Source organism: Aquarana catesbeiana, linkage group LG12 (genome assembly GCF_042186555.1).
Source record: "Aquarana catesbeiana isolate 2022-GZ linkage group LG12, ASM4218655v1, whole genome shotgun sequence".
Taxonomy (NCBI): Eukaryota; Metazoa; Chordata; class Amphibia; order Anura; family Ranidae; genus Aquarana; species Aquarana catesbeiana.
The window spans coordinates 200615005-200629117 of record NC_133335.1 but is presented as its reverse complement, the minus strand read 5'-3'; the positions used below and the strand labels follow the sequence as shown (position 1 = coordinate 200629117).

The following is a 14113-nucleotide window of genomic DNA, read 5'->3' as shown; positions in this document are numbered from 1 at the left end:
AAAGTTGGGAGGTATGCATACATATTTTGTGGGAAGCTGGATCAATGTAAATATGCAATGCAGATCAAAATTGGAGTTCGACTTTAATTGTCTGGTTGTCTTTGCCTTCTTGAGCAGAGATGAGCGAAATTAAGAGCTCTTTCTATGCCAGAATGTTTAAGAAAAATTGGGATATTTCAGAAAAAGTCTCCATTTTGTTGAGAAGCACTGGAGTCAATGAAAAGGCAACTTTTTGGGGTTTAGAAGGCAGTCCCTTTTTTATTATTATTTTCTTTTGAGTTGAACATCAAGAACACTGATGCTGTGTACACACAAGCGGTCTTTCCGACGGACTTTCTGACTAGGTCCGACGGTCTTTCCGAACCAACGGACTTGGCCACACACGATAGGACTAAGTCCGTTCATAAGTCCGTTCGGTTTGAATGTGATGACGTAAACGGGACTAAAAAAGGAAGTTCAATAAGCTAGTAGCCAATAGCTTCCCTTGCGTCGTATTTAGTCCATCGGACCAGCACACAGGCGAACGGTTTTCCCAATTTTAGACTTTGAGTCCGTCGGACAGATTTGAAACATGTTCTATTTCTAGGTCCGTCGGATTTTTATCCCGAAAAGCTATCGGACTAGCCCATACACTATCGGATTGTCCGCTGGACTAATCCCCTCGGACCTAGTCCGCCGGAAAGTCCGCTCTTGTGTACGCAGCATGACTGGACAAATAAAGCTATTAAGGAAAATAAGACAAAGTGCTATTTAGTGCTGATAAGGTGGTCACGTGGCTTTGTTCAAAAACAAAGCCAAATGTATGTCATGGATGAAAATTTTGTATAGATAGTCAGCAATGTAAAACTATCATCTAATGCAAAATTGATAACTTTTTTGCAAAAGGTTGTCAAAATAACTCATGCTCCTCCTTGAGAGAAATATAAAAGCTGCCACGGCTAAGCGTTGCATTTATATTACGTGAAGGTGAAATTAACAGTGGATCTGTTTTAGTAGTAAAGTAACAAAATAATCAGTTAAATTAAATCAGTTAAATGCATTCATGGTTATCTAAAACAAAGAGTGCAAAGTCTTAAGACTAGTACACATGATGAGATTATCAGTAGAAGGATCATTCAGGTTTTTTTTTTTTTTGGGATGCTAGTGTCCATATCGGAAATGAATAGGTTACTAAAGTATGAAAATATTCGTACAACAGAATAAAAATTCGGGAAGTAATGTCATGTATTTGTGTTGTATTTTCGGACGTAAACTGTTTTGATTAAAACCACTTCAGCGATGAAGTTTTGAGAAAAGTCCTGGACAGCCGCACTCAAAATAATTTTCGCCTTTATTAAATAAAAATCAACAGAAATACATGCCTCAGCAGAACGTGCAGGGGAACTGACGCGTTTCACATTACAAACAGTGCTCAGCAAGTGTGTTGGACCTCTATAGAGAGAGTCCACTGCTTCCAAAGCTACAGGGATGCCAAGGATCCAATTTTTTTTGTTGTTACAGCCCCTTCCCCTTAACCTCCTATGTAAATTACTGCATTGGTCTATTCCATTACTTCCAGAGCAGAAGTAGGTAAGAATATGAAAATATGTTTTCTAGAATCGTTGCACTGCGTATATTTGATGTTGAGGGGATTGTTTTTTTCTTCCTTCAAAGAAGAGTTGTACTTTAATACAGCGGGTTCATTAGTTTGTGTGTCATGAAATGTATAATAGAAAAGAACATCCCCATTTGCTAAAAGTCAATAGGAAATAGGTAGATCACTTCATGTGCAACAGTAATTACGTTGGTGTTCTTGTCAGGAGCAGAGCCCATGTGATATAGTGCTGTGCAAATGCCAGAGCCGAGCATATGTGTAAAAGAGCAAATTACACAACCCATCAGAAAATGTCACCGTGGTATCTGCTTATATCTTCCGAGGCTACGAGAGACATTATATCTCCCTGATGAAACAAGGCTCTTCATTCAATCAATTTTTTTTACTTTTTTTCAAGCTATCTTCGTATTAGGTGAACCCTATTAACCCCTCCATAACTAGGAGTCTTTAAAGTGACAATTTAAAAACTGCAGAAAAAAAGAATTAAGGGCTCTAAAAGCTTGCTGAATGATCTTCTGCACTGAAAACTTGCAGAAGCACCAGATGTCTGCACACTGTGGTTCCATTGGCTGCATCACTACTGGTGCACTACAAGTTCAGTTACAATGGTCATGGCTTCAAGTCCCCCTGCCCTTTGGCACAATGGAGATAAGAGCTTGGAACTCCCCCTAAAAGCTTGCTGAAGGATCTTCTGCATCTAGCACTTCCAGGAGTGCCAGATGTTTGCAGACTGTGGTTCCACTGGCCATGCCTATGTCCCTACAGGCACACTATTAGTTTGGTTACAAGGGTCAAGACCTTCAGGTCCCCCTTCCCCTTTGGCACAGTGGAGATAACAGCTTGGGACTCCCTCTAAAAGCATGCTGAAGTATCTTCTGCATCCAGCCCTTGCAGGAGTGCCAGATGTGTTTAGACTGTGGTTCCATTATTGAAGGCTCTCCTGCATCTAACACTTCCAGTAATGCCTGATGTCTGCACACTTTGGCTCAATTGCCGGCTCCTATATCACTGCAATGGTCAAGGCCCCCTGGTCCCCCTGTCTCTGTGGCACAATGGAGATAACAGATTGGAACTCACCCTTCCCTACAGCCTTAAGAGCAATGCCTGCTGTGTCTCTTACCTGGTAAGAATTTGGCCAAAAGGTGCTGATTGCCAGTTCTGCCTTCACCCAGCCTTCTGTTACCACCCCAGATACATTCCACACCGGGTTCCCTTGGGGTCCACCATTCACTTTCACATAGACGTTCAGAGTCCCGGGACTGATGCGGCCAGACATGTGATAATGGAAGTCGATACAGTGAGTGTCGTTCTCCTTAAGTACAGGGAGGAGAAGGTGCGCCTTCTGCCCGGTGGCAAACCCTGAGCTGTTGACCAGCATGAACGATCCTGTATGGAATTTTGGAAATAAGGTGTCAGTTGAGAGAAACAGTAGAGAAAACCAAAAAAATGATGATGAAGACAGCTTGCGGTCTTCTGAAGGAAATACACATATAGTTACATAGTTACATAGTAGGTGAGGTTGAAAAAAGACGCATCAGTCCATCAAGTCCAACCTATGTGTGTGATTATATGTCAGTATTACATTGTATATCCCTGTATGTTGCGGTCTTTCAGGTGCTTATCTAATAGTTTCTTGAAACTATCAATGCCCCCCGCTGAGACCACCACCTGTGGAAGGGAATTCCACATCCTTGCTGCTCTTACAGTAAAGAACCCTCTATGTAGTTTAAGGTTAAACCTCTTTTCTTCCCATTTTAATGAATGGCCACGGGTCTTGTTAAACTCTCTTCTGCGAAAAAGTTTTATCCCTATTGTGGGGTCCCCAGTATGGTATTTGTATATTGAAATCATATCCCCTCTCAATCGTCTCTTCTCCAGAGAGAATACAGTGGGGACAGAAAGTATTCAGACCCACTTAAATTTTTCACTCTTTGTTATATTGCAGCCATTTGCTAAAATCATTTCAGTTAATTTTTTTTCCTGATTAATGTACACACAGCACCCCATATTGACAGAAAAACACAGAATTGTTGAAATTTTTGCAGATTTATTAAAAAAGAAAAACTGAAATATCACATGGTCCTAAGTATTCAGACCTTTGCTGTGACACTCATATATTTAACTCAGGTGCTGTCCATTTCTTCTGATCATCCTTGAGATGGTTCTACACCTTCATTTGAGTCCAGCTGTGTTTAATTATACTTATTGGACTTGATTAGGAAAGCCACACACCTGTCTATATAAGACCTTACAGCTCACAGTGCATGTCAGAGCAAATGAGAATCATGAGGTCAAAGGAACTGCCTGAAGAGCTCAGAGACAGAATTGTGGCAAGGCACAGATCTGGCCAAGGTTACAAAAAAATTTCTGCTGCACTTAAGGTTCCAAAGAGCACAGTGGCCTCCATAATCCTTAAATGGAAGACGTTTGGGACAACCAGAACCCTTCCTAGAGCTGGCCATCCGGCCAAACTGAGCTATCGGTTGGAGAAGAGCCTTGGTGAGAGAGGTAAAGAAGAACCCAAAGATCACTGTGGCTGAGCTCCAGAGATGCAGTCGGGAGATGGGAGAAAGTTGTAGAAAGTCAACCATCACTGCAGCCCTCCACCAGTCGGGGCTTTATGGCAGAGTGGCCCGATGGAAGCCTTTCCTCAGTGCAAGACACATGAAAGCCCACATGGAGATTGCTAAAAAACACCTGAAGGACTCCAAGATGGTGAGAAATAAGATTCTTTGGTCTGATGAGACAAAGATAGAACTTTTTGGCCTTAATTCTAAGCAGTATGTGTGGAGAAAACTAGCCACTGCTCATTACCTGTCCAATACAGTCCCAACAGTGAAGCATGGTGGTGGCAGCATCATGCTGTGTGGGTGTTTTTCAGCTGCAGGGACAGGAAGACTGGTTGCAATCGAGGGAAAGATGAATACGGCCAAGTACAGGGATATCCTGGACGAAAACCTTCTCCAGAGTGCTCAGGACCTCTGACTGGGCCGAAGGTTTACCTTCCAAAAGACAATGACTCTAAGCACACAGCTAAAATAATGAAGGAGTGGCTTCACAACAACTCTGTGACTGTTCTTGAATGGCCCAGCCAGAGCCCTGACTTAATCCCAATTGAGCATCTCTGGAGAGACCTAAAAATCACTGTCCACCATTTAACATCCAACTTGACAGAACTGGAGAGGATCTGCAAGGAGGAATGGCAGAGGATCCCCAAATCCAGGTGTGAAAAACTTGTTGCATCTTTCCCAAAAAGACTCATGGCTGTATTAGATCAAAAGGGTGCTTCTACTAAATACTGAGCAAAGGGTCTGAATACTTAGGACCATGTGATATTTCAGTTTTTCTTTTTTAATAAATCTGCAAAAATGTCAAAAATTCTGTGTTTTTCTGTCAATATGAGGTGCTGTGTGTACATTAATGAGGAAAAACATAACTTAAATGATTTTAGCAAATGGCTGCAATATAACAAAGAGTGAAAAATTTAAGGGGGTCTGAATACTTTCCATCCCTACTATAAGTTCAGTACACTAGCTATCATTGCTGACCTCTTTTTAACAAAGCTGGCTTTCTTTAACCACTTGGCGTCCGCGCTATAGCCGAATGACAGCCACACGGGGACCTGAATTTCTGGAAGGCCGTCATATGACCTTTGTGTGCTGTGATCACCGAGTCACTGAGACTCGGGTGATCACAGATCAGAGTAAGGGGCCGTTCCCGGCCCCTTACAATGTGATCAGCTGTCAGCCAATGACAGCTGATCACGTAATGTAAACAAAAGCTCGGTAATCTTTTTTTTTTTCTCCTCACGCTGACAGCGTGAGGAGAAAAAAAAGCCGGTCACCGGCTTATTTGCAAGGGACATCGGTCCCGAAGAGGCAATTCTGCCTCATCTGTGCCCACCAGGACCCCCTGCCAGTGCCACCTGCCACCTGCCAGTGCCCACCAGTGCCACCTATCAATGCCCACAAGTTCCACCTATCAATGCCCACCAGTGGTGCCAATCAGTGCCACCTAGCAGTGCTGCCTATCAGTGTAACCAACCAGTGCCGATCAGTGCCCATTATTGCCACCCATCAGTGCCCATCACTGCCACCCATCAGTGCCCATCACTGCACCTATCAGTGCCCATCAATGCCGCCTCATCAGCGTACATCAATGAAGGAGAAAAATTACCTGTTTGCAAAATTTAATAACAAAATATAAAAAAAAATATACCGGTATTTTTTTTTTAAATTAGGTCTTTTAAAAAATTTTTAACAAAAAATAAAAACCGCAGAGGTGATAAAAATACCACCAAAAGAAAGCTCTATTTGTGGGGAAAAAAAAGATGAAAAAATCATTTGGGTAGAGTATTGTATGACCGCGCAATTGTCATTCAAAGTGCGTCAGCGCTAAAAGCTGAAAATTGGTCTGGACAGGAGGGGGTTTAAGTGCCCAGTAAGCAAGTGGTTAAAGCATTTCTAAACCCAAAACAATTATGTAACATATTGCAGCTTACCAGTCCTTAGAGGTAATGGATGCATTTGTTTTCTTTTTTAGTCTTTTTTTCTCTTTATTGTCTCCTAGTGATCCTGCAAATAAAACTTCTATTCTCTGGGTGTCTATGCTTACTCAATCTTATCTATGGAGGTAGTCATGGTTGCTGTCACCCAGGCTGGACTATTTCCATTGTGGCTGATGGCATTAGTAGTTTACAAAGGACAGATACAATTTTTCTGTATTTAGTGCAGCTCTCTAACTTTTAAAGTTGACTAAAATCAACAATAATTTTCTTACTTACCGAAAAAGTTTTTAGCTTGAAAAAAAGAAAACTAATGTAACCATCCATATGTTAGGACTGATGAGCTGCAACATATTAAATTTGTTCTTGGGTTTAGTTATGCTTTAAGGTTTTAATATTTAAAACAATTTAAAATGTAATTAAAAGTGTAATTATTTTACAAATGCTAATATTTACCAAGTACCCCTTGCATCCTGATGTACCTCTTTAAAGCTAGTCTTCAGGCAGATGTAAAATGTATGAATTAATAATAATAAATTAATTAATTCAGTTGATTACAAGTAATGAGATTCATTTTTAGCAAAAGGGTAAGATCCTAAATGTGGTTGGGATTAGCCTTGTAAAATGCCCTACACAGCAGTAGTCCGACATGGGACATGGAAGCCAATCAGTCAAGTTACTGACTATGCTGTTTGGCAAGATTGTGTAAATCTCAAGTATGGATGGACAGAAATAAAAATCCCTTTATAGGTATTTACCTGATTGCCTGAAATTTAGCTTAAAATCAAGACCTACCTAGACCTACCTTTAAATGAAGACATAGCAAGACAGAACTATATGGGATGCTACTGGTGATGTATTTTCCATGTTGCTAGTCTCTAGGTTTTCATGTTCTCCCCATTGTTTTATTGCTTAGTGAGTCAATGACTCTAAGGGAGATCATGCATTTCGTTGAACAATAACAAAATATGCCGATTCCCCCATCCACACATTCGAGGTTGACGGGGGAATTGCCCCATTGTACTATTGTGTTCTGAGCCTTCCCCACCATTGAAACCCAATAATCAGTGTTTCTGGCTATAGCCACATATAGCCGGTGGCACCGACTGACTTCTGTACAACCATGGTGCCAATATATGGATCAAAATTTGGAGGGTCTCTGCTGATCCGGCAGAATTTCGATCCATGTATGGATGGCTTAGAGTTGGAACTCCACTTGTAAAGCCATAGGATGGCCATGAGCCAAGAAACTAGCACCTTGATAGGTCCCATATGACAACCATTGCTTTTTACCTGAATATTTTATTGCCCCTCCTACTTGTGTATAAATATTATCTAAATAAATCCTTACTACTTTGTTTATGGTACATGAATGAAATATTTTTTTTATTCAAAGCTGTAAAAACCCCTCTGTTTTGTGATAGCATATTAGTGTTTGATTGGTAGACTTCTGGGAAATGGATGATGCTAAGTGTATTTCTTTGAGGCAGGCAAGATCAATATGTAAAGATCATAGGTAGTGAAAAACTTTGACCCTTTTTTCAGGTGAAAATGTGTATATATACATATATAGAGCCTTGTAGAGAAGAGGTTAATGTGATAGTTTTGTGGCGTGCAGAAAACAATTTGATCCTGAATACTAGGAAGATGAAAGAACTTATTGTAGATTTTAGGAAAAATAAGGCTGCCTTGGCCCCACTTGTTTTAAACGATGAATGTGTGGAGAGGGTTTTTGCTTTTAAGTTCCTTGGCATTTATATTTCTGAAAATATTTCATGGTCAACAAATATGAGGGCAGTTATTTAAAAAAAAAAAAAAAACACTGCAAGGCTTACATTTTCTGAGATTACTCAGGAAAAGCAGCCAGGAGAATAAATTACTGGAGATCTTCTATCAGTCAACCATCGACAGTGTACTGGGGTACTGTATTTCAGTGTGGTACTCCAGCTGCTCAATGGTTGATAAGGGTGCTCCTCAGAGGGTTGTCCATACGGCACAGAAGATTGTGGGCTGCAAATTTCTTTTTTTAGCTATAATTTATCAGTCCCATTGCCTCTGCAGAGCAGAGAGAAGAGAGAATGATTTTTCTGATCCTGGCCATCATCTATTTAAATTAATGCCTTCGTGTAGCCATTTTAGGAACATTAAGGTGAAGCCAAATAGATTCAGAGATAGTTTTTTTTTTTCAAGTGATATTAACACAATAAATGCAAAAATTAAAGCCAGTAAGGCTTAATGTACATGGGATGTTTTACAACCTCCCCTGAATGATCTAACTTGACAGACAGTAAACGACGTTTAAAAAACGCCTGTTTTGCCGTGTTTGCATGCCGCATTTAGCCGCATTTGCGCTTCAAAGCTTTTTTTTTTTTCAAATAGTAAAAAATTTAAAATGCCTGTAAACGTAACATGGCGAGTTACCACGTTTACACGCGTTTACAAGCTGTTGTAGGCATTTGGTGTTTCAAATCTCTCTGAACATCCATCCTGAATGCATTTTCTCGCTTTCCAAAAAATGCTTCTAAACTCAACTGCCTAGAAACTACTATAACCGACCCTATGTACAGGTACTGTTAAGATAACATAGAGGAGAATTCAGGGGCAGCAAAAAAAAACGCCCAACTGCTCCTAAACGTCCGTTTACCAGCAGCAGTGTACATGAAGCCTTAGCCAATGGAAATGGATTTTGTTATATTATAACCAATTGATTGCTTTGGTTAGGGTAGGAAAGACAGTGAAAGTAGAAGTATGTCTGGCCTGGGTTGAGGATGGGGGACATTTGGAAGAGGGTAAAAGACAAGAAAAAAAAAAACGTGAAAAAAGTAGGGGTAAGAAGGGGGATCAGTATGTATTCTAAAATCTGGCAAACATTATTGGCCAACATGGCCTATAACAAAAACTGGGCTAGGGAAAACAGGGTAGGGGAAATATATTACCACCTGAGCACAAAATCCCAAGAAAAATTGTGTTGACCTTAGGGTTTTGATAATTAAATAATATTTAGAACAGTTGTAGAGTTGATGGATATAAGCGTGAAGACCATAATAACCACATTAGATATTCAGAAATTAAGGTTGGGTATGACAATAACATGTCTAAGGCAACTTGGGAGCTTCCAGGTTGTATTTGATGTGGTGAAAGTGAGAAGGAATTGTATAATTATTATTAGTATGAATGTCTCCAAACAAGTGTATGGATCATAGAAAATGCTTAATTCTTAGTTCTTTCTAAAAATCGTAATTCTTATTTTGAAATGATTGAAAAAACTTAATCAGATCCATTGAAATGTCATTAATTTCATTACTATTATTGTATTAATTAAATTTAGCAATTACAACATTCATGTAGACCTTCAATGATCTTCCAAGATACATGGCTATCATCAATATACTATAATAACTACAATTACTGCCCATGACAAACTATGTCTAAAGCCCAAACTTTTTTTAGGTGTGCAAAAGGCAGGAACTGGTTAAAACCCCTCCGATGTATTTAATAAAGCATATCCACAAATTTTCTGTTCCAAAGACAGCTGTGACCAAAAAAAATAAAGAGGGTGAATCTCCGCAGTGGGAACATAGACAGAAATAAAAACCTGACAGGAGCTCCAGACCTTCTCAGTCCTTCTAAATTCTACCCAAAACCTACAATAAATATACTTTGGCTACACGTCAAATAAGCAGCATGCTGAGCTTTGATAAGCACAAGTTACCTGTAGGCACAGTGGAGTCCAGTGGAGGTTTTTCCCATGTGTTCACTTGCTCCCAGGTAAATCCATTGGTACCCAGAGCCACACTATACCCACAGCTGTTGTAATGTTCTTCAAAGGTACAGCCACCTGCAAAGAAAGATAAGATTGCTCATTAAAGATTTCCAAGGCAACCCAAAGATAAAAGTTGGAAAAAAAACCTGAAAAAAATAATTAGAAGACATTTTATTCTGTAATTTAAAACCTAATTGAGTCTTTAATTCTAGTAATTTATCCCTGGATGTTATAATCTGTGACCAATGTATGCTTGTCCAAGGCTTGAAATGTCTTTACATATCTTTTTTGAGAAAGTGTAGTTTCCTGTCCTCACACTGCAGCACTCTGCCCTGGCAGAGCTAAGTAACAGCCACATCCCTCATCATTTGTGAACAGGTAACCAAATGTGTCCTTATGTAGACAGTATTTCTGACCAGGTCTTATTAGGAGCTGGATAAAGCAGGGAAGGATTGAAAACTCCTGATCGTAGATGTTTTGTTGTCTATGTTTTATGGGGGAAATTTCACTTCAACATAGTTACATAGTTACATAGTAGGTGAGGTTGAAAAAAGACACAAGTCCATCAAGTCCAACATATGTGTGTGATTATATGTCAGTATTACATTGTATATCGTTGTATGTTGTGGTTGTTCAGGTGTTTATCTAATAGTTTTTTTGAACTATCGATGCTCCCCGCTGAAACCACTGCCTGTGGAAGGGAATTCCACATCCTTGCCGCTCTTAGTGGCCACGTGTCTTATTAAACTCCCTTTCGCGGAAAAGTTTTATCCCTATTGTGAGGTCATCGGTATGGTATTTGTAAATTTAAATCATATCCCCTCTCAAGCATCTGTTCTCCAGACAGAATAAGTTCAGTGTTCGTAACCTTTCTTCATAACTAATGTCCTCCAGTCCCTTTATTCGTTTTGTTGCCCTTCTCTGTACTCGCTCCATTTCCAGCACATCCTTCCTGAGGACTGGTACCCAGAACTGGACAGCATACTCCAGGTGCGGCCGGACCAGAGTCTTGTAGAGTGGGAGAACTATTGCTTTATCTCTGAAGGTAATCCCCTTTTTATTGCATGCCGATATTCTGTTTGCTTTGTTTGCAGCAGCTTGGCATTGCATGCAATTGCTGAGCCTATCATTTACTAGGGCCCCCAGATCCTTTTCCATCCTTGATTCCTGCCGAGGTTCTCCCCCCAGTGAATAGATTGCATTCAGATTTTTGCTACCCAAATGCATTGTTTTACATTTTTCCACATTAAACCTCATTTGTCATGTAGTTGCCCACCCAATTCATTTGTTCAGATCTACTTCCAAGGTTTCCACATCCTGAAGTTATTGCCTTGCTTAGCTTAGTATCGTCTGCAAATACAGAGATTGAACTGTTTACCCCATCCTCCAGGTCATTTATGAACAAATTAAATAGGATTGGTCCCAGGACAGAACCCTGGGGGACCCCACTTTCCACCCCTGACCATTCTGAGTACTCCCCATTTATCACTACTCTCTGAACTCGCCCTTATAGCCAGTTTTCAATCCAGGTACTCACCCTATGGTCCATGCCAACGCACCTTATTTTGTACAGTAAACGTTTATGGGGAACTGTGTCAAATGCTTTTGCAAAATCCAGATACACCATGTCTACGGGCCTTCCTTTATCTAGATGGCAGCTCACCTCCTCATAGAAGGTTAATAGATTGGTTTGGCAAGAACGATTCTTCATGAATCCATGCTGATTAATGCTGATACAGTTGTCATTGCTAAAATGTTGTATATAGTCCCTTATCATCCCCTCCAAGAGCTTGCATACAATTGATGTTAGGCTAACTGGTCTGTAATTCCCAGGGATGTATTTTGGCCTTATTTTAAATATTGGTGCTACATTGGCTTTTCTCCAATCAGCTGGTACCATTTCAGTCAGTAGACTGTCAGTAAAAATTAGGAACAATGGTCTGGCAATTATTTGACTGAGTTCCCTAAGGACCCTTGGGTGCAAGCCATCTGGTCCCGGTGACTTATCAATGTTAAGTTTTTCAAGTCTATTTCTAATTCTATCCTTTGTTAGCCATGAGGGTGCTTCCTGTGACGTGTCATGATGATAAACACTGCAGTTTTGGTTACTGAAGCCCCCTGATTCCCTCGTGAAGAAGAATAAATTCAATACCTTTGCTATCTCACCATCCTTTGTAACCAGATTCCCTTCCTCATTCTTTATGGGGCCAAATATGGTCTGTCCTCTTTCTTTTACTGTTTATATATTTAAAGAATTTCTTGGGAGTTTTTTTGCTCTCCTCTGCTATGTGTCTTTTGTGTACTATCTTAGCCGCTCTAATTGCACTCTTACATTTCTTGTTGCATTCTTTGTAAAGTTTGAATGCTGATGATGATCCCTCAGCCTTGTATTTTTTGGAGGCCTTCTCCTTTGCTTTTATATGCATTTTTACATTGGAGTTAAACCACCCAGGACTTTTATTTCGCTCTTTAAAATTTATTTCCAATGGGATGCACTGGCTAATGCCCTTATTTAATATGCTCTTAAAGCAAACCCATCTCTCTTCTGTGTTCTTTGTTCCTTCATTTTCTATCCTTTCTAACTTCTTGTGCTCATCAGTCTACTGCTTCTCCTTTCACTGTCCAATCATAGACAGGACTGTGATGTGGGCCAAAGCTGTGTAAAACTCAGGATTGGATAGACATAAAAAAAAAAATATTTGGCAAGTAAGGCTCCCTCACACTTGCCATGGACTGTAAAGCCCTCCACTTTCAGGTCATTTTTCAGAGGACATTTGACAAGAAATGAGGAGGCGTTATAACACCCCCTCATCACCCGGTTTAAGTCCGCGCAACCACAATGCAATCGCATGTACTGCACCTGGTTGTGGTGTGGCACTGTTAAACTTAATGGTCAAGATTCGCAGGTGATACTGGTAAACCTTGGCTCACACACCTGTTATGACCAGCCCCTTGGCCACCCCGTCTGAAAGAGCACTAAACAGTCTCCATGTACTGTATGCATTTCACACGTTTATTTTACTTGGATATCAGCTTTAAAAGAACTCACTAATGGCAGCCAGCTACTTCATTTATATTATTGTAGGTTCCTTTTAAAAAATTGCTGACCCTGTGTCCTTTGGTGGAAAATGTGGAGTAAGTATTTCCCAAAAAAAGGAGACTGCAACTGCCATTTTTCCTAGTGTGGGTTGGAAAGTAAAATACAGTGTATAATGTTTAACCTTCCTCTGTTTTTTTATGACAGGTCCCTCTTTCCATTGTATGACATTGATAAGCCCCCCCACTGCATGCATGGCCAAATCTAGGTGAGGGGTTGCTGAGGATGCAGAAGATCAACACTGGAACAGATGCTCAGAGCCATGTAATGAGGCTGACAGGAAAAAAAACATTTGGAGTGAAAGATTACTGCTAAAAAAGTACCACTTAAATTGAGATAAAGTAGAGAAATTAGGCCATGGAGAAATTTCTGCACGTTCAGCAGAGAAAGGAAGTGACCTGACGAAAAAAGCCACAGAGCTCACAAACTGCTAAGAATTATGAGCAAAATAAATGTGATAAACAGACAGAGGCAATAAAGTGAATGCACACCGCGCCGGGAAGAGTAGGCTGAGAGTCTTATGTTAAATGGAGGAAGGAAAAATCGCATAATCCACATACATGCAAATGTGCAGAAAACAGGGCTCCTGCCGAATGCGAGATTGCTTCAACACAGTGCAGGAAATTAAAGCTAAGTATGAGTGGAGTGTTTCATTCTGCACTATAGTTTGTCATGGCAATATATATTGTACATCCTTAAAGGGAATGTATGCACCCTTCTATGTTTTTTTTTTTTGTAGATAAAAAATTTAAAGAGATCAGATCATAAATAAATGTTATAGTTGAACTAAACCCCTCCAGTACACCTCTGCCCGACAGCGAAGCAATGTCCGCAAGCTCCAGCATCTTGTTCCAAGTTTCAAGTTCGGGGCCATCTTGATTGGCCAGGCTGGGATGACATAACTTGTCACAAAAACACCCTGTAACTAAACTTTTGGAAGGCAGGACAGTAAAACTGTATAAGTCAACCAACCCTCTGACCTACAAGTCAGTAGGTGAACCAACAGCATGGTGGGGTTTATCAACTCCGAAAAGCATCTTTGTAATAATATCACATACTGGACACATGAAAAGCTGTAGCTAGCCAAGTTGTCGGGGAACCTTATGGCAGCCATGACAGTCTTGGCAAACAGTTAAACATTGCAGTAAAAATCTG

At 40.3% G+C, this 14113-nt stretch overlaps 1 protein-coding gene across 13 annotated transcripts in view; it reads right to left on the bottom strand.

The window, feature by feature from the left end:
* Window positions 1-14113, bottom strand: part of PTPRT (protein tyrosine phosphatase receptor type T) — a 645628-nt gene that overhangs the window by 402715 nt on the left and 228800 nt on the right. For all 13 annotated transcript variants that reach the window (XM_073606476.1, XM_073606478.1, XM_073606484.1 and 10 more), the window contains exons 2-3: window positions 9811-9936; window positions 2715-2980 (exon numbers count right to left, since the gene is read on the bottom strand). In XM_073606476.1, the coding sequence (XP_073462577.1) occupies window positions 2715-2980; window positions 9811-9936 (392 nt within the window). The remainder of the gene's footprint in view (window positions 1-2714; window positions 2981-9810; window positions 9937-14113) is intronic.